The sequence below is a fragment of the Zonotrichia albicollis genome, chromosome 4, assembly GCF_047830755.1.
Source record: "Zonotrichia albicollis isolate bZonAlb1 chromosome 4, bZonAlb1.hap1, whole genome shotgun sequence".
Taxonomy (NCBI): Eukaryota; Metazoa; Chordata; class Aves; order Passeriformes; family Passerellidae; genus Zonotrichia; species Zonotrichia albicollis.
In genome coordinates this window covers 68,200,954-68,225,881 of record NC_133822.1, presented here as the reverse complement: position 1 = coordinate 68,225,881, position 24,928 = coordinate 68,200,954, and the positions used below count along the sequence as shown (strand labels likewise).

The 24,928-nt window shown below is 34.5% G+C and overlaps 1 protein-coding gene across 1 annotated transcript in view; it reads left to right on the top strand.

The window, feature by feature from the left end:
* Positions 1-24,928, top strand: part of TBC1D22A (TBC1 domain family member 22A) — a 140,216-nt gene that overhangs the window by 89,361 nt on the left and 25,927 nt on the right. Inside the window, exon 12 of the mRNA XM_005481905.3 lies at positions 18,961-19,056. Coding sequence (XP_005481962.2) covers positions 18,961-19,056 — 96 coding nt within the window. The remainder of the gene's footprint in view (positions 1-18,960; positions 19,057-24,928) is intronic.

Sequence of the window (24,928 nt, the reverse complement as noted above, 5' to 3'; positions counted from 1 at the left end):
CCATACTGGACTCTGAAACTCTGTTGATATATTCTGAAACCCTGTTGATATTTGAAACTCTGTGCATATATTCCACATAAAAAAACATCTTCAGGTTAGAAAGATTGAAGAAGATGCTATTTTTTTTACAATTTTTTTACAAACTCCATGTGATTCAAGACTCTTTCTTCTTCCACAAGGCACTGTGTTTTTTCATAACCACATCATGGTTGGAATGTTTTATGTTATCTCTAGGGTCTGAGGAATGCAAAGTTGATATGCAAAATTAGGCAGCATTTCTTTGTCTGCAGTATTTTTAGCTTACAATATTGATATTGAATTTTTCTACTAATTTAAATATTTAAATAGAAAAAATGCAACATTTTGCTTTGTGAAATATTGAAATCTATATTTTCTATATAAATTTGTTTTATTTAAAAGCAATATTCTTAAATGTGTCCGCTTTTACTTTTGAAATATATTTTCTGCTCTTCCTTCCACATATATTTTATTTGAGCACTTGGCAATATAACACAGTAGTAAAATTTAACTTCCTTGTTTGGTTTTCAAATACATCAAGAGAGCTGTGAGGACAGCTTACTTCTGCACGCAGTCCAGGTCAGCAGGTTGCTCGATTTGCTGACAAATAAATAAGAAGAGGAAAGTGTCAAGAAAAACATGGATACAAATATCTTACATAAAATATTATTTGTAGTATGGGAAAATGACATCTTTGCTTCTAATTAAGAAAGCCTTTAAATAATTATTCATCAAAGTTCTTACTTTTAATGGGTTTATGATAGGTAGACCTTTTTGTGTTAATAAACTTACTCAAATGGCAAAGTGGTTTCCTTTAGGTGTTAATATTGCTCATAGAGTTAAGACCTGTTTTTTGTTTGTGTCCTCTTTACTGATTCCTTTTCCTGGTCTCAAGCAAACATCCATTTTGACCTCCAATGTTTCCAGTAATCCCCTTTTCAATAATTTATATCTTATCTAGTTCCATATTATTCATATCAGAAGCATTTTGCTTTTATATGTGTTTAAATGTCAGAAGCAAATACATTTGGAAATAAATATATCTTTAATTTTAATCATGATAGTTTTCCTCTACAGATAAGACATTTATATTTTTTAACAGCACTAACCAAACCTAGTGTTATTCTTTCAGCAGGGGAGCAGGGATGAAGTGGGGAGAACAAAGTGTAGGAGAGATGAGTCATCTTGTTTTTAATATTTCTAAATAAAGCAGTTGTGTTAACCTGCTTTGATCCCTCAAATAAGTGCTTGGAAAATGAAGGGAAGATAAAAATTTCTTTCATCCTTTCAGTAATTTAAAATAATTTGGAATTTGGTTCTCTTCCAGGTTGTCCCTTTATATAAGTACTAAACATTATTAGGTTTTCCATCATATTGCTAAGCCTAAGTAATTAACAGAAAATTATGCAAAGTGAGAGTAATGTTGCAGGTACTTTTATTGTAGTAAATTAGTCTTGTAAAGTACTTTTTAATGGGGAATTTAACAATTACTCATTTTGGTATTTAAATGTAATGACTATCTGTTTTCTTTTAGGTGCATTTGAATTTATGATTTAAGTTACTCTGTGCATTTTATCCCCTTAGCTTTTTTTCAGATTAATCAGGTTGTTGCTATAAATATTTTTCCCTAGTGTCATTTCCAAAAATTCTGCTAGTATCGGTAGAAAAGTAGACTTTGTAGAGTTAAATCTTCATTAAATGTGTTTACTCACCAAGGCAGTTTGTTTCATTTTCTTCTTGCCCTTATTGTGCTTCATTGCTTTTAGAAGTGCAAATAAATCCTGAATCAGAAAACTCTTATATTTAGAAGGAGTTCTTAGAAGTGTGAAGATGAGCACATGTGGAATCAAGCATATTTGTTCTATAACAGTCTGGGCAGTTCTGTATCAACCTTTTGTGAGAGGAGGCAGGGAATGGCTGACCATGTTAGAAGCAGTCATTTCTGGCCCTTTTCTACATGAGATGTGAGTCAGTTTTACTGACTGCAAGTGCTAATAACTGTTTGTTATGATGTAATTAGTAGAATTGGATAGAATAGTTCTTTTGAAAGGGAGCTACAGTGATCATCTAGTCCAACTGTCTGACCACATTATAATAAATTTTTGTTGCTCACCTACACTAAAAAAAAAAGGAAAAATATCCATCCTTTACTGATTTCTGTTGATGACTTCTCTTCCTTACATTACTAGGAAAGGGTGCCACCAAAATACTATATACTAACATCTAGCACCATTGCAGATACAATTTTGGCTATATACTTTCACTGGGGAAGGTGTTTTGTAGAGCTTCATCCTGAGTTTTGATCTTTTTACAGGCATGATTGAGAGGTACAGGAAACTATTTAACACATTCCTACTGGAAAAGTTGCTGTTTATGTCACTGGAGCAGTGTAGTTTCTCAAGGAAATGTGATCAGTGGAGTCACTCATTAAGTTTTATTGCATCTCTGGTGTGCTGAGATGTCAGTTTGTGTTCTGAAAACAGTGTTCAGAAGCCTCATTCTCTTGCCACATCAATGCCTTGTTCCTGAGAAGAGGCACAAAAGTCATTCTCTGATTCTCCAAGCTGGAGTTGATGCTGGCACACTTCACAGCAGAGAGATTTCACTGTGTTCCTGTTCACTCTAAAATGGACTGCAGAGCATGGTGCACTGTTGAAATAATCTGCTTCTGGTCAAACACAAAGGCATTTCACAGTCTGCAGCACCATCCTTCATCCTTTATGGAGCAGCACAGGAATTTAAATAAGCTCTCATGCAAGGAAGATGATTTCTTTTTGATATAAACATTTTAAATGAAGGGAGAAAGTCAGAATATCTTAACGGATGTCAGGAAGTAGGAGCATAAACCCATTGGGTTTGTGATTATGAAGTGTAAGTTTTAGAGAATTAATGGACTTGCAACTTAGTGTTGATTTAAAAGAGAATGTCCTACAAAAAGAATTAAGTTTTCTTGGCTTAGTTGATTCATTTTCTCACCAGCTTTCTGATGTCTTTCTCCCTTTCAGCCATTCCATCTTACAGACTGCCTAGATTTTTTCCTATCATTGTGAAAATAAGTTTTGATTTAAATATTTAAAAAATATTTAGTAGAAATAAGCTTTCTTGAGGAAAGACACTGCTTTATAGCTGGTCAGAAAGTGGAATTTATCATAATTAACTATTGAGATATAAATTTTTGAAAAGCACTTTATAATGTATTTATTACTGAATATCACTAATGTGCGTGCACTAGAAAAATGCGCTTTTTATTTTTCCTGACAAAAAAAACATAGCTTACTTCCATGGTGGAGTTTTGATGATGTATTTCAAATTACAAAAATAAAAATAAAACCCACTGATTTTGTCCATAAAACAATATTAAATTATAAATGGCAATTCATTTGCTTTCCTGAGTTGTCTGGTAGCTTTGTCAATATGGCAGTGTAGATTCTGGGGGCATATTTGCAGAGATTTCATATCAGGCTTGTCTGCTCCTTTTGGCTAAAGCCATGCACACAGCACCAAACAGTGCAGGGAGGAGACAGGCTGAGCTACCAAAAGATTCTACTTAGAATATCAGCAATCATACATTTTTTGATTTGACCTCTAGTTTTTGTCCCTTTACTAAAATGATTAAGAACAAGTTTGTGCTTCGGTCCTTACATGAGGAAAAATAAAATGTGCTTAGGAAGAGCTGAGTATTAATAAATGAGACATTCTCTGTAGAAAATTCTGAGTTTTTCTCACTACTAGCATAATTATTCCACTCATCCTTTTTGTCTAACAAATGGAACCCAACTGCTGCCAATTGTCTATTAATTGCATCCTTTTTATCAACTTCCAACTCTTTCTATTTAACTGTGATATGCTCTATTTAGTATATTATTCCGTAGATTTGTTTCCTAGCATTCCCACTCACCAGACATTTATTTTTGTCATGCCTGTGTTTCTCTGTTAGAGTGAGGGAGTGTGAAAGGAGGTGTTGAGCAGTGTCAGATGAAGCTCATTGCTATTCCAACAGCATGACTGTGCTCCTTTAAGAGGGCATTCAATCCTTGGCATTCATTCCCTCGCACTGATGTGATAACAGAATAAAAGAGCTTTACAGCTGATTGAAGTCAAGTAGTGGAGCCATTGTAAAGGCTCACAAGAAGATTACTGATGAATACCATTACTGCTGGAGGTTGGACTGGCAATTGTGCATGTCCATGCTTTCTTAGAGATCAAATAATGAAAGAGAGCATGTGGTAATAATTCTGAATTATCTGTGCTGTCCTTTCCTTGAGGGAAGATAGGGGTGTCCATTTGACTTAAGAGTACTAAGAATTGTGTCATAAATGTTTACCAAGCTCTGAGAAATCTTCATTTTTAAGTGGTAATTTGAGCTGTGGCTGTTAGTTCTCTATTTCTGAATACCAGAATTAAGGAAATTGGGCATGATATTCTGTTTTAGTCTGGAGTCAAAAGGTGTTTGGCCACTTCAGGTATTAATGGAAATGCATAGTTTTCCCCATCTTTCACACTGCAACGTTCTCATTTTTCTTATGACAAGAGACGGATTGAAGGCTTTGAATTTATTGCAGTACATGGAACAGTCTTTGCTTATAAATGAAACAGGTGACTGAGATAAAATCAAAGGCTCTTCTGTGGTTTAGTTTGGCTGAGTGTTTTTGAAACTAATATAGTTTGTATCTGATTGTTTTTTCCTGCAGAGAGGGAGTGTATTGGAAAACATTACATGAAATTCCCAGCCTGACTTATTTTTTCTGTTATGTTTTCAAGTAATGAAGGAATAGGAGATAAATAAAACTTTGCAAGAAGACTTTCATGTGCAAGAGGATAGTTCATGTAATAACTACATGACTACATGTACTAGCTCTGTGAAGACCCTGGATGCTCCATGAAACCTCAGGTTGGCCTTGGCCGTGGTCAGTACATGACTGTATATGAGAATGTGTTTCAAAAGGATGTCTGCAATCCAAACCAAACCACAGTAGCTGTGCCATTTAGAAATTACTTTCTGAATCCTAGAAAATTCCTCAGAGCCTTCTCTGGCCTCTACAAGATTCTTTTCATCAAACTCTTTTTACCTCCTGATCCTCCCATCAGTCTTTCTGGCTCTGCTTGATGATCTTTGCTGTAATTTTTCTCCAGGTGTTCACTGTGATCCCTGGAATTTTCAATTTGTCTCAAGGGAAGCTCCTAAGGGATCTCACTTTTCCTCTGGAGACATCATCCTGACCTCCTGTGTCTGTTTCTGAAAATGAATACAACTCCCACAAACTGAAAGCAAATAATAATCTTTTACAATACTCTTCAATTGGGTCATGGTAAATATCCATGGGATTGCTGTACTTTGGATCACATAACCTTTAATACATCTTCCATTGGTTTTGGTAGATTAGAACAATTGCATGTTGAGATTATTTTTTGTCATCTTTGAGAACAATGGCAGAAATTCCTTAGATTGTGTTGATATGTCTGAATAGAAAAGATATTATGAAAAGTAATAAATGGAAATTATGCCTACAACTTCTATTTGCTCTGAATTTGTTTCTAATGAAACAAATTATAAAACACAGTAAATAGTATTGAAAATGCAAGTTTTATGTGGTGACTTAGGAAATATAATAATACCTTGAATAAGCTAAACAGATACAAATAGGTATACAGCAGGTTTTTTGCATTCTAGGCAGAAATTAATATTTTGGACAGGAAACATGGTCTAGTAGATAGGACAATAGAGATTACAGTTGAAACATCTATGCTTTCTTGCTTTTTCATTTAAATACAGTCAGTTTTTCTTTCTTTCTTGCAATAAGTTATGGATGAAAATTTCCAGATAACATCACCTACTGTCTCCTTTCTGTAAAAGAACAGACTTTGTGGAAGTTTTATATAAATTATTAAATACCAATCAGCTCAACAAAGACTGTATCTTCTGATTATCCTTTAATAGATTCACTTGTTGCTGAAAAAAGCCTTACACATTTGTGCTCAAAACAGTCCACAAAACTAATAGAAGCATTTTCATGATCGAGCCTTTAAATTCTAATAATCTTCCTGTTTGTTAATAAACAGGTTTTCTTTCTAATGGGATTCTTTCCTTGTTAGTAGTAATTTATCAAGACTGTGGAAAATTAGTGTCTTAATGGGAGAACAAATCAATCTGTCCTTTCTGAGAAGTGTAAACAACTTTCATTGGTGATATTTTTTTAAACCTTAGGTTGCAGACAGAGAAAAGTTGTCTCTTAAGTATTTTATAACTTTATTTTAATATTTCAGAAAAAAATCTTTTTATGGTGATAATGTGCTTTTGGTTTGTCTCGAAACAAGCCAATACCTGCTTTTTAGTAAAGCATTTTCATAGTTAAAAATACCAATTGTGTTCTGTTTTCTGTAAGATACAATTTGAAACATTTTGTTTCATGATACTGTATGACTTTTGCAGTTAAATATTTAAATTCAGACTAAATGTTTGTATGATTGCAGTGTATTTTTTTTCAAGTGTGATTATTAATATAATCTCTGAATATCTACTATGTAAATTAGGTCTATGGCAAAGATACTTTTGGTTTTCTGACTTGTAGTTTCTCTTCCTCATTGGTATTGAGTCCCATTTCAGTACACATGCACTCTTCATGGCTTTTATTCTGTCTAGGCTATAATTTCTTTTTTTCTTATTTTTCTTTTTGTTTTAAATTCTCTTTCTCTCAGGTTCAGTACCCGTTACAGAAACAGAGCTCTGCTGCTTGGTTCCCTGTAGGCTCCCACTGAGCAGTGCTCACAACTTTTGCTTCCCGCCTGTTTCCATAGTTGCAGCACCTTGTTGTTTTTGAGAAGTGATTATTAATTTGGTTTATTGTTTAGGTGCCCAGGGATGCAGTGAATTTTCACAGCCTTCAAAGGCTGGCCAAGCTTTAATGGGATAACATGGAAAATTAACAGTCCTTGGAATGTTCCTGACACATTCCTTGCTGTCTGAAAGTCATGTGGCAAATGCAGATTCTTGAAAGGTGGCCAGGACCCATCTTCAGTGGCTCATCACTAGTCCTAAGAATTGTAAATCTTCTGGAATCAGTCAGTAGTTTGCCACCTCTGTTTCTGCCACTGTGCCTGGCTCTGGGAGTCTCTCTGTATAAATTCTCAGTATAACTTTGTGTGAGCTGATGCTTTGTTTTGCAGCTCATTTTGCACATTGCTTGTTTCAAACATGTTTCTTCCAGCTATGCACACTGTGCTGCTTTTGTTTTGGCTGGAATGGGCTACAGATGTTGTCAGTGTGTGGTGAGCTTCATCCTTCCACAGAGCCATTCTGTGATGGCAGAGATTTTGTACCAATAAGTTTTTAATGCTACGCTGAAAAATAAGGTGTACAGAAAACAGTTTTCCAAAATGGCATTGGGTAATTGGTATTGATTATCATAAAATTTCTGGGTTTTTTTTTGTTTTTTTTTTTTTTTGCAAAGTATGTAATTGCATTAAATATAGTTTTTTTAATTTATTTTTTTAAATAGCCTTTGCTATTTTGATATTGATTTAGAGTGTTTTGGAATCAAGAAATCACTATGTACACAAAGTAACAGAGTAAGCAATATTAAAAATCTTGTATCTATGTACCAAAATAAGTTATATTTGCAGTTTAAATTATTTGTGAGATTAAACATTGACATTAACTTAAACTTATGCTTGATGAACGTACAGCTTCACATCCTTCTTTCCAGCATTTTGGGATATGTTTGTCAGATTTTAAAGTCTAAAAATTCAAAGCTTTGTTATAAGCAAAGTCATGTGAGAAAAATATTACAAAGCTGAAGGACAGGTACCATTAGCAATTACATTTTGATGCTACATCCTTTAATAAGTAAATGTTTTAGTTCACACATTGGGTAGATAATACTTTGTTTGGTTTCTGTTTTAATTTTCTAGAGGCTGAGTTGTTACCGTGGAGCGTATTTGTTTGTTTTTTTCACATTCATTTTGTTGATAAAATTCATCTTGACGCTTGGCAGCATAATTTTTTATGATTGCTTTTTTGTTGCCTGTTACAACTTAATAAGAGAGATTTAAAGAAAATTGTATGTAATATTTTTTCTTTTATAATAGTAAAAAATGAATCCAGAAAGTGCCATTTATAACGTCACTATGTACTCTTTTAAAGTCTTGAATAAAATAAATGAGTAAAATGCTTCTGAAAATTTGGAGAGATGCTTGGGAATCTAATGCAGTGTCCAGGTTGTTTCAGTGGGACTACTCCCGCTGTCCTTTCAGTGTACTTGGTCAATATTTTTTGATAAAGGAATTTGCAAAAATACTATACTGGATATTATACTGCAAATTTCAGTTGAAGATTTTGGGTTCAGTCACAAAAACCAGCCAGAAAGCTTTTCTTTGGATCAAAGCTGTCCTCCTATTTTGATCTGCTTAAGGGTAGGGGTAGTGATGAGGGCACTCTTGTTTGCTTTGTCTTCTGTTGGAAATGTCTCAAGCTCCTGGTACTGCAGACTCAGTCCTTCCAGTGTCAGCATGGATTAGTGCAGCGTTGCTCACAAAAGCTGGAAGGAAAACAGCAAGTCATGTTTATTGACAGCAGTAAGAGATTTGAGCAACTCAGACTTCAGTCTGGTGATGTCATGTCACACAGGAAAAACACGAAGCTGTGCAGGTTGCATCAGGCCTTCAGTATGGGGAAAGCTGCTGAAGAACAAGGGCTTTTCAAGCCCTTGAGCTGTATTTGTGATGGAGTAAGGTTTTCTAGAAACCCCCAATGCATTATTGGTAATATTAGAATTAATAAAGTTGCATGTAGGTGGTAATAATTTAAAATTTGCCTTACTTTCTGCCATTTTTTTCTTCATTTGCATTGCTACTGGATATTCTTGTAGGAGCTTTCCTAAGGAAGTGGCTGCTAGGAAATCCTTCATGGTTAGTGTCTGATACGCCTGAGATGGAGAAAAATATAAAAATGTTACTGTTGTAATATCTCATAATTGCTCAAGGCTCTTTAGGGTCAACATAAATCTTTTGTTTTTCAGAGGCAACAATAGTAGCATCAGAGGTAACCTCCAGAGACCCTTGATAAGCAGATTGCAACAACACTACAGGTGTTGCCATTCCCAGTGAGTCTTTTGCTTTATGCTGCTGTCTTCAGTCCGTGGTCTGGTGTGAAGACTTATTATTAAAGCAGACTTTGTCTTGATCTGCAGTTGATTGTCAGCATCTTAAGAAGATTTAAATCAAAGATCTTGCCTTGATTCAGTGTCCTGAAAGAGACTTAAGTTCTGAGCAGGCTGGTGGCATCTATGGAGTCATTTAGCATTCTCAGAACCATGGTGTTACTCACAGGAAGTATTTTTGCTAAATGTAATGAAGGCAGTCATGTTTAGTAGATGTAGATGTAGTAGATGTAGTCTCTCATTCTGATCAGAGTTCACCAAAGCTGCACCTGATCATCACTATTAATTCTTTGTGTGCTAAGCAGTTGGTGGATGGGAATAGAAGTGGTCTGAAGAGTGTTTTTGGATTAGCTTGGTGAGTCTTTTGTATTAACAAAAGAAGCAGCTAGTCTTATTCATCCCAACAAGATCAAACTCCTGGTGATAGCTATCAAGTATTTAATGTATTTAATTAAAATTTGTGCATTATTAACATTTCCAGCTGTGATATTGAGTGACTAGCAATTTTCAGATACTTGGAATGATTAATGGTGTTGGCTTTTCAGTTGCTTTTTATATAAACCCCTTTATAAACCTGCAGTTTAGCACCATCATGACTATAGAGCCTCTGTGCTGGATGGAGCTGAAGAGCTGTTGAGTAATGTTTTCAGATGTTGTGCTTTTCTTTACTCAGACAAGATGTTGCTGCATTCAGCAGCTGCCTGCATTGGTTTTGGTGGCATTATTAGTTTGTTTTAATGGAAGTTGAATGAAATGTGAAGCGTGCAGACCAAAGAATGCTGTAAGCAGTCACATGGTCACAAAAAACTTGGTATAATTAAGTCATCATCACAAAGCAAGATTGAACATTCAGGCAAATTGCCATCCCTGAGTAGTGACTGATTCAGATAGTGTTGCTGTGCAATGAAAGTGTTTTCATGAATAAGATTTTTGCGGGACAACAAATGAAGGAAAATAACAGTCCCAGCTATTTCCTAGGCTCTAATAGGAATAATGGTGATCAAAAATTAAGCATTTTGTTGCTTGTTGCTTGTTTTGTAGAATGTGGTTTAATGATGGGAGAAGGGGAAGCAGACAGTGATGTGTCTTGAGTATCTTGATAATGGTTGTGCTAGAAAGTTGGATGATGTTCTTGACTGTGTTATGATTTAACTCTGTCATGCCTAAACCTGTTAGCTTGGAGAACGAGGAAGGTAATATCTCATGCTTATTACTAAATGTATTTTTGGTATTTCTACTTATCATCTTAGTCAACAAGACCACCTGTTAGAAAACATGTGACTGAACATGTGACATATTTGTTCATTCTCAGCTCTTATGGTGTGTTCCTTGAGGGAAAGAAAAGGTTTTGGAAATAGTTTGCTTGAAAATTTATTTGTTGTTGTTATTAAGAAGAAAGTAGGTTTTTCTTAGAAGAGACAAGGCTCTGGTATAAATTCAATCTAATCAGAAATCTTCACAAAACTTTTGCATTATATTGATGTAATCATCCCCTAATTTACAGAAGTAGGAATTTGGGGATTGTAGAGTTTTCATGTACTGAAAAAAAATTTCAGCAATATCTTTATTGGATGGTTTAATATGCTTTTCTCAAATTACCTATTGTATTTAATTTTAGAGTTCGTTGTAATCTGACCACCAACTTTGTCCCAAAAGGCACATGAGAACCTCTCTCTATCTGGAAGTGACATATGTAGCCTAAAACATACTTCATGAGAGGATTTCTTTGAATTACGTATTGGCAGTGTGTCAGTAAGCACTTTCTTGTTATTTGAGAAGTTGGAATAAGCAACCATTATTTTTTAATATTGTTCATACTTAGATTTTGCTTTAATCCTTCAGTATAAATATCTGATATATATGCGTAGAGGTATTCTCACTACTTTTTTCAGTTGTGAAATGGTAGACTAGCTCTTACTGCTTTCTGTAGGTCTGCCTTGAAGTATTAATTTGATAACTTTTATGAAAGCTAATAATATGATAAAGCTAAAGCAAATTAATTAAACAATGACACATACAGCTTTTTCAGATATTTGAAGTCCATGGACTAAAAACTCTAATGATTGTCTCAAGCTTTGTATTTCAGTATATTTGATAACCCATGAATATCTGCAGAAAAGGATGTCATTGTACTCTTTTTAATGAACTAACAATTTCATACCAAATATTCAGCAGTACCTCTGTTTAGAATAAAGGGCTACATGTAAATGAGGCTAGTGCAGAAATTATATTTAAACAATGCTGACAGTTCTTCTATTGTGCCCATTAATTAATTTCCCAGTATCGCTGTTCTCTGGGAACGAACTGTAAAAATAATTAAAATGATACATGAGGTAAATAATTCTGAAATTCAAAAGGTGAAATAGGGAATTAGTTTAGTAAATATTAGTCATACTGCTTATTTGTGCTCATTTGCCTTTTAAAAGCAGGTTGGTGAGGAAGTGTGGTGTGGTTTTGGTTCCCGTGATCTGCTGAAGTTCTCACAGGTGGAAAAGTTATCATGTTCTTTTTTGATTGTGCTTGTGCAGTTGTGCTTGTCCCTATATCCAATCAGTAGTTTGCTTAAAGCAGGTTGGCATTTATGTAAAGATATTTTGCCTTGCCGCAAAGTACTTCAGAATTAAATCAGTTGCAGCTGATCATATTTATTAATGATCTGGATTAAGTTTGTGCTTTTTAAGTTAAATCATACTTTTAAATGGAATACTGTGACTAAAAGCAGTGTTGATTTTAGTGTGACATAGCTTTGCTTTTTTTCCCACCACATTTTTGGCCAACTAATTGCTGTCAAGTCTTGACTTGAGACAGAATTTGAATGTTTAAGAACAAATTAAATTAGTGATTTCAGAGAGAATGAATGGGGTTTTAATTAGAAGGAAACTTCAAAACAAATTTCTTTCCAGCTGGACAGTCATGTCTGAATAAATGAAGCCCAGCTTTCAGCTTACCTTAAAATATAAGAACTTTTGTGATACATATTCTTTCTATCATTGAATGGTTAAACAATGATGAAATCTAAATTTTGGTATCCCAAATGTGCATGCCTTTGAAAATATTTTGTCTGAATATTTTCAGTCAAATCTGCCAGGTAACGTATTAAAAAAGAAATAGCCCTCAGGTTTTAGCAAGTTTTTTCTGTGACTTCACCTATGCTGGGGAGGCAGATAGTTGGTCACTTCTGGGTTTATCCCTATTTTATTGCTCCTCAGACTTTCCATAACTCAGTGCTTCCATAACTTCACACCTGCAGGAGGGATTTTAAATTTGGGTGGGGCAATCTCTGCAAATTGAAGATGCAAAGTGAATTTTCTGGGAAATAGCTAGAGAATTAAACTTTTCAAGCAGTGGAAGTTTTTGAAAAGGCTGTTGGTAGTGTTGCCTTCTCATACGCTCTTACAGCTCCTGTGATCTGTCTGCCCAAGCCTTTTCTGAGGAAAAGACTCAGGACTAAGGTGTGTAGGGAAATGCTTCAGCTTTAAATACATGAGAAACAGAATTAGTGCATGCTTGTATTTCATGCTGTTAGAGGATGTAAATGACATAGTGGTGTTTGGTGTTAATGAGGCAGAGATTCGCTACTTTTGAGTCATTACATTATGTCATGGTTTGGGAAGATAATTAGGAACCTTATTAATGGCTCTAACCTAAATAGTTTGTTTTTTAACACATCAGCTATGTGAACAAAGAAAATATAGCTGTAAGTAATCAACTGCTCTCTAAAACCTAAACAGTGTAAATTATCTATTGTTATTAATGTGAGCTTATAGTGCTGTGTGGCTGCTATTTGTTAATGCACTGAAATCAGCCTGAGAGAGCTTCATTAGTTCTTGCTGCTGGTTCTTCCATTCTCATTGACAAACAAATTACGTGCAGAAAGTAATTTTTTGTTCCTACTAGAGGAACAAAATGTAAAATACATATATTAGATTGGGGTTTTATATACAGCCCTCACTATTGTTATGTAAAATCACAGTGGTTGAACTATTGCTGGCAGAATTCATGCTCACATTGCCACATCCCTGTTTTGCTATGTTCTATGTAGTTATAACTGCTAGGTTAAATGAAAGTTGTCTGCCTTTTCAAGTTGTAGAAATTCACAGCAGTAGATTAGTAATAGTGTCTGCAGCAAGTACAAAGAACAAGTCATAGTCACTCTTCACTACAGATAACAAGAGGCTTATTAACATGGGAAATTAGAGAAAAGAAATTGTATTTTCTGATAGTCTCACCATCCCTAATGCTTCTGTGTCTATCTAGGTTCTTTTCAAAATAATGTTAGAAATGAGTGTTGCAAAGTGTTTCCCTTGTGTAGAGTTCAGCATCCTCTTGCATTTGTATCCAAGGCATTTTTCCAGAAAACTGCTTTCCTCCACTTACTTCTGTCAATATGCAATTCAGCAAGAAAAGGCTTTAAGGGAGCTGCATAAGAAGCTCCATTCCTTTCCTGTGTGCAAAGGTAATAAACCACACAAGAGGAGGAAAAATAGCTGTAAAAGATGGCAGTTCAGTGTTGGATATGAAAGTGTTTGATTGAGTGAGAATCCACTTGACATCCTAGTCATGACTGAACTCTTTAAAGACTTCTTGGTGAATTCTTTAAAAGAACCAAATGAGAAACATTGATTTTTGCTTTCCACCACAGTGTATTCTGGAAGAGCTAGGACAGAAAAGTCAAATACACACTTTGTTAGTTATTTTTTTAAATCTATTTGAATTGAGCATGTTAGCAAGTGAAGAGGGCAGTAATTTAAACTCCATTCTGAAAATACAAGGTCATGTGGAAATTTGTATGAAAGATGCTTCATAAAACTAAATTATTAGTTGAAGAGTGCATAAATCGGGTAAATAGTAATTATCACTAGCATGCATTTATATTTGACATTGAGTCATAGTCTTAACATGAATTTTGCATGCCATATGGAGCATTCCAACAGGGCAGGGTATTGATCCAAAAAAGTTCCAGCAGTGGTCTGTGTTCTTTGTGGCTGGGATTTCACAGCAGAGGTTTATATCAAGTCATATTTCAAGAATTGTTGCCATGCTGTTGGTGACTAGACCAATGAGCCAATGACTAAATTGTGAAAACTGATCTTCACCTCATTTTCAGCATAAATTTGCCAAATCTAATGGAAGATTTTATAAGTCATTTTTTTGAACATGCCTAGCAGAAATAGGGAATGTGAACACAGTTCATGTAGTGTTTTTCTTAAAAAATAGCTCTTCTATAAGGGATTTAATGAACTCTAAGTGTTGAGATATTTGCATATTTTTTTGACTCTGACAGATATTTCTAGCTTGATGTTATGACCTGGAAATGTTACTTTCCATTAAAGATTTTGAAACGCTATGAAATGTGTTTGGATCAGATTTTCTTTTATGCAAAGATCAAACCTGCCCATAAATTTTCATGGTAATTGATGGATGTTCACATTAGAAACAGCTGCTTGTAGGCCTTACCTATTGGTTATGTTTGGTTTGTTTCTTTTGGTTTTTTAAAGCATAAAAGACCCAACTTTGTTGCTGCATTTATGGTAAGAATGGATTCAGCTTAGACAAGTGCTCTTGGTCACTTACTGCTTTTAGAATCATCCTCTTGGGAATAGACATAGTGAAGCAAAAACAATGATACAAGACAATCCAAAAAGTGCAAACCCGGCAAAAGTGTTGTTAATAGGTATTTTTGCATATAACTGTGAAAAAACTTCAACCTGTATAATGAATAAAATTAAATTTTTTAGCACTTTTTGAATAATTGAAATTTCATTTTATAACTGACTGGAAAACTAAGAAGCAGAGAAGGGATCATCCAACATGGGCTGGTATGCTGCTGTGTGCAATAAAAATAGTTGCAGTCTGCAAAGTATTCCAGTGTCTTTTAGAATGCCAAGATTAAGGTGACTTCAATTCAGTCTTCTCTAAACTTGATTGTAATATTCTTTCCCCATGACTAATTATGTAATTTTAAGAAAGTGTTGACATGATTTTTGTAGGGGAAAATCACACCTCACAAAGCTTGAGAGCCAGTGAACACATGTACCAGGCTGATGTAGAATATTGAAAACAGTGGAGAGGGTTCTTCACTAAAGGTTATTGAAGAAGATACACAGCTGTGAAATTCAAGGGAATGCCCTTGTATGAATATTAATAACTGCCTGAAAGATAGAAAACAAACGTTAAGAACAAGTAGGCAAGTTTCAAAATTAAAGGAAATAACACGTCATTCTTTTGAAATTTGTCATGAGGCTTAAGCTCTTTCTGCTGAAGAGATAAAAAAGGGATAGAAGAGCAACTGAGACAGCAAAGTTTGCTGACAACACCATGCTACTAAGGGTAGTAAAGGTGAGAGGTGGACAGCAAAGAGTCACAGAACTTCATGTTTCTGTTAAATGTGTTAGCCTGGCATACATAACATGTGAAATACAGTGTGGACTAAATAAAGTGATATTGTGTGTTTGGACCAATCCTAGCTTTAGTGGTATAACTATGGGCTTCAAGGTAGCTTCCTACAGTCAAGCACCAGAGAAAAATACATGCTCAGTAGCAGTCAAGAATAGAAAAAAAAATTAAAAAAACCCCAAAGGTTCGGAATTACTGCAAAAGGTAAGAAGAACAAAATATCATTATGAACACTATGGGAGTTATATTCTTTCTGCAATTTACATGCTATACACAGGTCAGACCCTATTTCAAAATGAGAAAACTACAGGAAAGGATGGTTAAGAAGGCTGAGCAAAGGAGGTGGAACTGGTACATGAGGAACAGTGGAATAAGCAAAACAGTTCTACTCTGCAAAAGAGAAAGAAATGTGAATGGATTGCAGAAAGTGAACAGGAAGTGGTTCATACTCTTTCACTGCAACGATCTGAACTACTTTGACTGAAACTACCAGGTTTAAACCAGGCATGCTTTATGGCATGCACTCGTGTTTTGGAATTCTTTGTTCCAGGACTTGGTGATTTTTACCAAAAGCTTACAGTTGCAAAAAGATTTCAGAAGTTAAGACAAATCCATTAACTCCCATTTAATGGACATATTCTGCAGCTTCTCTTAGGACATCTCTGAACATGAAACCTTTGAAACCTGGAGTATTCTGGGGAGGTACTGCTATATCTTGCACTCTTGTACTCAGTCATCTGCTGTTGATCATTGCTGGTGAGAGGCTCACTACTGTCATGGACCTCTCTGGTGTGCTCCTGCTTGTTTCTTCTCAGACAGGAACTCTTGAGTCTCTTTTGACAGTGAGTTGAGTCTGAACCTAGGAAGTCAAGGCTCCTGGTTGATCAAAAATGTAAAAGTTGGAGGAGCAGCCAACATATTCTACTTTTCATGATGTTCGTGTGTTGGCTTCTTTCTGTTTTTCTGCCATAGATTGCTTGGATATTTTGGCAAAAATTATTTAAATCTTTTTTTACCTAAAGTATCTGCTCTTTGTAATGTGGTAGAAATGGAGTTGCTTAAGGTTGCTTTATTCATGTGTAATTATTGAGTGTTTGAAAGTCCATGTGTCTGAGCTATTACTTGAGTAATGAAATGTGGTTTTAATACCTAACCCTGACAAAATTTCATAGCTTTAATTATTATGAGTACTTAAACAATAATCTTGTGTTGTATATAAATACAAATAAGCAATGAAATTTGTATATAAATACAAATATAATAGCATGAGGTATTACACTCCCTAAATGTTGAAGTATCCAGGGTGGAAGGCTGCGTAGACTAATCACTGTCAAGTCAATAATCAGTCTAGTCAAACAACAAAATCTGCATTCTTTTGGTGGTTGTCAAATTCAAGAAGTTTGGGGAGTGCAGTCCAAAGACTGCCTTTTTTTCAGCTGCAGAGGAGATCCAGCATTTGCAGGGCAATGAGATACTTGTGATGTTAACATGATTTTTATTGATAATGACAGATGGTTCTTAGATAATGTGCTCAGAGTCATCTGTAATATGTTCAGAATAAGTCCTCTGGAAGGTTGTACATCTGCCTTGAGATTTTTTTTCTGAAATATTTAAATCAAGGTCATTGTTTATACTTGATTTTAAATAGCTTTTAGCTGGTAGTCTGCATTTCTGTACATTTAGAGATCAAACTGTTTGTAACTTCAAAAGCTGCAAATGGAAAAGTGTAATAGGTATCAGGTGTTAGAAAAGGCAATTATGCATTAGCTGTTTTACTCAATTTCTAAAACTGTCTAAAACTATCCATTGGAAATACTTTGTACCTAGACTTATCTCTGAAGCATGATGAATTTTTAAATCTGTAGGGGATATGCATTTTTTCTCTAATGAATTGCATTTTTAAGCCTATTTATTTCATTTAAAAGAGCTTAATTTTGAAGAAAATTTTATTGGTGTAAAAAAAACAGAGAAATCACAAGACAAAGTACAGATTTTTATACACGTCCAGATAATTCTTCTGCGATTCCTTAAAAGTATTTCCAAAAGTAGCTAATTCTTATTTTCAGTTCCAAGTGCACTTTTAAACTTAGAGCTTCCCTCCAAGTAGTTGGCATTGTCTCTTTTCTGGAACCTCACTGATTTGGTGGACCAGATGGTCTGTGGTTTCTGTAGCTGTTTACAAGGTGTTCTACAAACCTCTTGTAGCACACTCTGCTCTTTTATCAAGGATAAAAGAGAAAGGATAGAGGAGAAACAAAAGTAGTAGTAGGAGAATATTTTTCCTTTGTCACTTGTTATAGCTTAGAGGTTTATTTATTGCACAAATATCAAATACCATATTTTAGGTTAAATAGCAATAAAATAGGTATTTTATCATGTTATTCTTTATGTAAGAAATTGTTTCAGTTCACTATACTTGAGCAGAACACTGTATTTTTCTAAAGAGTAAACTTCAGTTTTGAAATGACCAGCAAAGAATATGAAAAAACTTGTTACATTTTTAAAGCACTATAATTAGATCTTGTAAATTATATAGGTATCAGCAATTAAATTCACCTCCATTTGTCAGATTATGTAGTTGAATTTCATAATTATTATTTTCAGATTTTATTTTAATGAGATTTTACATAGCATTATTTCACAGTCATAACATTGATAATTTAATATCATAATTATTTTTTCAGTCTTAGTGGTATAGAAAATAAAATCTGAGATTAACTTGATAATATGAGCAAACTTAGTGATGTCTTTTAATGACCTCATCGCAAAATTTTCTCGTCTCTTATGTGAAATTATAAAATACTAATTTCCAAGGGGAGTTTTATAAAGGGATGGAATCTGCTGACTCGCACCAGAACAGAAAACTGCAGATCTGAATACAAAACTAGGCTGTACATGTTTCATCTTATGTTTTCTTCCTATAGTGAAAACATCTAATTCAGTTCAGTATAATACAAGGTTTTTTTATTTTTACAATGCTTAATAATTTCCTATATCAAAATTTATACTTCAGAAGCTACTGCTAGTAGAGGAGTTGACTTAATAATGGAGATGAAACATATGTTCACACCACAGTGTTGAGATGGACAATACAGTATTTCATACCAGATATAAGCTAATGGATAACACCAGAAATGGAAAACACATCAGTAAAGAATGGATTTAAATATGAGAAATGGAAGCTGCCTCATCTCTGTCCCTGTTACAGATAATAGCAATGAATAGGTTTGGCATGGATTAAATGCAAGCATGTTTGTGATACAAAGAGAGACAGATGTGGCTGACATTTGCAGTTAGAAGTAAATGTCATAAAAATACACTTGGGGCATATGGTGATCAAAAGTATTATTATTTGTGTATTGAAAGGATGATCTGTTTTTATTTTTTCTAGTCTGAACCAGAGGGTTTTTCTCACTTCCACTTGTATGTCTGCGCTGCCTTCCTTGTCAGGTGGAGGAAAGAGATCCTGGAGGAGAAAGATTTTCAAGTAAGTGAAAAGGATATTTTTCAAGCACAGGGTGCCATTTCTTAGATTTACCTTCCTAACATTACTCTTGGGATGAATTTAAGACAAAACAGGAGGAGCAAGACTGGCGATATCTTGCTGTTAGAGTTGTATCAAAACTGTTAGACCTGAAGTGATGGACTATAAGCAGTAGGAGATGTCTTTTCTTTGTCCACTCTGGAAAAAAATGCTGTTTTAACTGAGGCAGACTTTGAGAAGCTGATTTCTGGGGTTGTTTTTACCTTGGTATTTTGCAGAGATTTCTGAAAAGGTAAAGTTTGTTAGTCTTAAATGCGTCACTGAAGAATTTATTTGTAATTTCTCATCGGTATAATATAACATTCTCTAACAAGATCATGTTCATTTTTTCAAAAAAGCTGGGCAAACAGTCTTTTAAAATAAGGAGCCTATCTTTCATTAGGAATTAAAAGGACTTCAGGCCTCTGTGTTTCAAAACCTTTTCAGCAAAAAGCATATCAGAATGTTGTTTGTAAGAAGATTTGAATATGGTAGATAGGCAGATCATTTGCATACATCCATAGAAGTCCAATTATTTTTGTGAACTGGTGACAGTTCACTTTCATAGAAATATTTATATTGAATTTTACCCTATGATACACACTGAATGTCTAAAAGGCTTTAAAGTCTCGTTTGAAGGCTGAATGTGAATAGCCTCTGCTGCAAAGCCCCCACCATTGCCTACCCAGGGGAAATGGCCCATTACCAGCTTATTCTCTCTCCAACTGACTGAACTCTGTGGCCCTCTACAAATGAACCATTGTGCAAATTTGTGTATCACTTCAATCTATTTTATCTTCATGAAAGGATTTATTCAGAGCTGTCATGGCCTGTCTTTGAAATGAATAAATCCCTAAGGGCACAACATAACAGCTTTAATTTCTACTACCTGCTAACGCTGTCAGATTTTCTCAATTTATGGTACTTTGTCAAAATCATCTCTAATGTTGGTATCCATACCTCTCGATTACAATTAATCCTCCCTATTAAATTGTTCATGTTGATTTCCCACACCAAAGGCCATAATTTTCCTCTCTCTACCAAACCTATTACAACTATGCTTCAAGTGAATAATACCATGGTATAGTACCATGAAGACTTTTTTGTTTTGTTCTCCTTACACACATTCAGATTTGTTTACTTATTTAATAGCTAAGGTATTTCTGTATGGTTTAATTTCTTTATAGGCCATGTGAACTAGAATATAAAGTACAGAAATCAGGAATACACTGGAATGCATTTATCACACTGCTTTGGATTGCTTACATGGAAATGCAGTTGGTAATTTTGAGGGTCTGTAGATCCATGCTAGTTTTATCACCATCATATGTTATCACTAAAAGCCTTGGCCTTCTTTATTGTATAACATGACCTTTTAAAATGGCTGAACTAAAGTGTTATCAATTCTCTAAATGATACTTCTGTCCCACAGGCAAGAATAATATCCATTATTCTTCTGCTTTGTTAATAATAGCTGTAGATCAGTGCCTAGTCTTCAAAGTAATAAGCACTTAAACTACATTGGAAAATTGGGGAGTTCAGTATGTGCTGTCTGGAGCACTCTGAGTGCATTGAATTCACATTATTGAGAAGTCACAGCTATAGCACATTCTCTACAGAAGATTTCTGTTCTGTAAACTGTATCAAGAACCACATGCATTCAGTCATTTCTCTTGCACATAGTGTGGTCTGTGTCTGTTTTTCTGCATATGACAGGAATAAGGGAAGTTTCTCCTAGCTGTCAGCCAGAGGGCCTGGTTCTTTGCTACAAACTGTGAAAGCTCCTGCTCTTCTTTTATGTGTCTGCTTGACCTCTTTCAGTAGAAATACAGACCTCACAGGAATTTTAAGTTGGAATAATTTTCCAAGAACATCAGATGTGGCACTGTGCATCAGAGGAGACACTGAACAGATTTTGAATGAAAGACCAATTTTAAAGGAATTGGTTATGCAATACTTTTATTCTTATTATTTGATGAAGTATATTATCAGTAATATTACAGACATGATGATGATAGAAAATACTCTTTGCTCTTAAGATACTTGTTTTCATTCTTTTAAGTATGTCTGAAACCAAGCAATCAGTAAAAGTATGATTTTTATTCTTTCTAATATGAACAGATTAATTGACTTTGACTTAATATTTCCTCATTATAGACACACAATGTGTGTGACTGTAGTTTTGGGGACTTTTTTGTGTATTGTCAGGTAGCAGAGAAATAATTTTGAAATGAAAGAAGTTAGACTAGTCTCACTATAGAGTGATACAACCTGAAAATTGCTTTGCATTTGGTTTATATCTGTAGAATTAAATATTAAGATATTAAGGGAAGTAAGTTTTGATAAGAGAAGGGTGGAAGAAATAAATGTTTCAATTCAGGTCTCCATATGTTCAAATGTTCTTGTGTATATATTATATGTATGGATTGTAGATGTACATGTATATACCTAAACAGGTGTATGTATAGACTTGGAACACAGGCATATAAAACTGTTTTTTTTCATTGTAAGATGATAGTCAAGTAATGATGATACTTGTCCTCTTTTGAATCATTTGAATAAGTCATTGCTCTCACTGCCATTTATTTGGTTAAGTACAAAATACCAGATGGTTTTATTTTCCTAGGAGTTTAAAGCTGCTTACATTTTGTTCTACTTATTCAGTAATCTTTCTAGTAAGCTACAATCCCAATTTGAAATTTGCTATTTAATGCAACGAGCTGTGTGATGCAATGCTGTGTAATGAGGACAAAAATTAGTCCATTCAGCAATTTTTAAATTCCCCAGAGTCACTTTTTGATACCAGTGAAATTAAACTGACATGTTTTCAGGGAGATGTTTTAAATATTTTATGCCCATGTATAATACAAAGTTTATCATTATGGAAAAGAGTTCTTTTAGTTTTCATTACAGCTTGTTATTCTCTCTTGGTTCTCACTTCTAGAGTCCTCTTTATCTAGATAAGTGCCCCACAAACCCAGGTACAGAGAGGAAGTTTGGATGGCTCTGTTACTCTGTTCATAGTTCAGATCAGCAGTTTGTACTTCACATGTGGGGGAGCAGAGAACACAGTGGCTAGGCAGTAAATGGCAGAAACTTTAATCCTGCTTTAGATTTTCCCTTGTAACCAGTGTGATGTTTTATAGACTCAAACAGGTCATTCTTGGTTTCTGACATTTCTGTTCATGATAGGAATATTCTGTGTTAATTTCCTGGTTCCATACTAGTGTCAGACAAAAAGAAAAAAGCCGTAAGCTTAATATAAATAAAAATACTTTTTAAAAATGTGATACACTATGCCTTTTGCATACAAAATATGCAATTAATTTAGCTTAAGTATCTAAATGTGCAAGTAATGAAAACCTTTCTACTCATCAGCATGTCTCAGACTTTGGCTTGCTGTTATTAATATGCCTAACTACTGCCATAAATCCAAAATTCTCCAGAATTCTTGAGAGGTGTGGATAGCTGATGCTGTTAAGTGATAAAATATTCATGTATGATTTTGAACATATTTGGAATTAAATATTAAAAGAAAATATGGCTACTGAGTTGGAATGTACAAGATATCTGAAAGATTTTTACAGAAACTAGAATTCAGAGACTAGATTCAACTGCTGAACTAAATATAAGCTAATGGTAATTATAATTAAGTTAGTAATAGTTGAATTCATACTGGCTTATCTGTTAGATTTGTACTTTAAGGAAGTTATCACTTTGTTGACATAGATGAGCTACAAAAGTATATTCACTATGGTGTAGTAAGGAATCTCTCTTGCAGATCTTTTCTTATTCATGATTTTAAGATATAGGCTTTTCTGTCTGTCTAAAAGACATTTTCACCCACGCTGTCACCAATTCATGTCTTTATTACTGCATTGTCCTTTTCTTTGTCATTGACAAATGCATTTTTGCTCCAATTATATTCACCCAGACTGCAAAGAAGCTGTAAAGATAATTTTTCAGTCCATCATTTTTTCTTGCTTTCTTGCTCTGCATCTCCCTTAGCTCCCTCTTTTTTAGAGCACCAAGGAAAACTTAGACACTTTCTCTTTTGAGGCCTTTAATGGACTAGTACTGACACCTTACATGGCACCTGAGATTCAGCAGTGAGATGCTGACTGCAGTCTATCAGCCCGTGATGACAGCTCCATCACCCAGCTGCACTCACAAGAAAGAGCAGTGCTGTCTCCCACTTTGCCGCCCTGCTTAAATGGAGCACCTAATGCAGATATTCAGCTACTTTGCTCTAAGCCATGCTAAGTTCTGGTTTTTTGCTATGCCCAGAATAGATTTGACAGTTTGGCTTGAGTTTGTTAGTAGCACTTAGAGTCACATTGATGAGTTTTGTGTTGTTTCTTTTTATTTTTCTGTGAATTTACTGTCTCTTGCTTTGCGCTTGAAACATAAAATCTTCAGAATAGTGACTGTGCTTTATTCTTGTTTATATCACATTTTAAGTAATGATTATTCAATTATTATTTTGTATATAGGAAGTAAGTTTTATTGACTTGTTTACCAAAATGAATGCACACACAAATGTATGTCTTATTAGAAATTCGATAAATGCTGAATAACAAGATACTTAGAAGACAAATTAATGTCTGCTGCCTATATAAGTAATGGGATTTATTTTAAAAAGTTTTATATTAATATCTTTCCTAGAAATTATCTACTGTAGAAACATGTCAGATATCAGAAATGTAATTTTGTACTATCTTTTTACACTTAACCACAGTAATATAGACTTCATTAGTCTTTTGTGATCTTTACATAGTTTATGATGCAGATTTTTAGATTTTACTTTTTCTGCCTGAAAGTATCGGAGTGCTTACTTCATATCATATGAGGTGTAGCTAATAAATCTATTTTAATTTAGCTTCCTGGTATGTATTGTGCTAAAAAATTAATTTCCATTGCTCCTGCAGTAAAAAGAAATATTTTTCAATTAAAGAAAAAAAAATATGTTTCTGAAAGGATTAGTTTTTTGAACAGAGCAATGTTTGCCCTCCTTCTCTCTAAGCTCTATGATTAGACGATTTTGTGCCCTCATTCTTCTGGGTATGGAAGCTAATAGGGTCTTTTTGGTGGATGTTCCAAAACTTGTAAAGAACTAAAAATTGTGAACATGAAAATCTTCCTAACTGTAAAGAGCCTGACTACTACCACTGCTGTGATTTAATTCCCTGCTGAGAGCACTTTTGGAAGATGTTCAGCATATTGTACTGTGTTGCAAGAAACTGGACGCTCTGCTGCTTTAGACTTCGAAAGTCATAGCTGGCAACCGAACGTGAGATCAGTTCTGAATCTCTGAGTACTGGCAGCAGGCAGCTGGGATTCAACACTCTTGGATCATTCATGTTCAGAAGAGCCAATTTGCAATAATAACATTGCTGACTTCATTTTTGCATGCAGGGCTTAATGAACAGAGAATGATGTGAGTGGTAATAGTTTAACTGCTCTGTTATCAACCCTACTCAACTTTGTCAAAAGCTTCTGCATATTTTTACTGTCATGAATATCTTGACTTGGCCTCCACATGTGAAGGTATTGCAAATTAAACAGAATGCTGCAGAGATGTTTTAACATTCAGTCAGAAGAACAGGTTTTATCCCACAGCAATTATTATTGCAAAATGTTAATATTGAACTGAACTGTAACAGATAGACTGTAGGTCATCCCTCTTTTAATACTGGTACTTGTCTAGTACTAGGAGGAGAACTTGCCCTCTGTCTGGAAAACTACTGGAAGATTCTGACCAGTTTAAATAGTACACTAAAAATGGCTTAAGAAGCATGAAAAAGAAAAAAAAATTGTAACTTCAACCTTACTTATC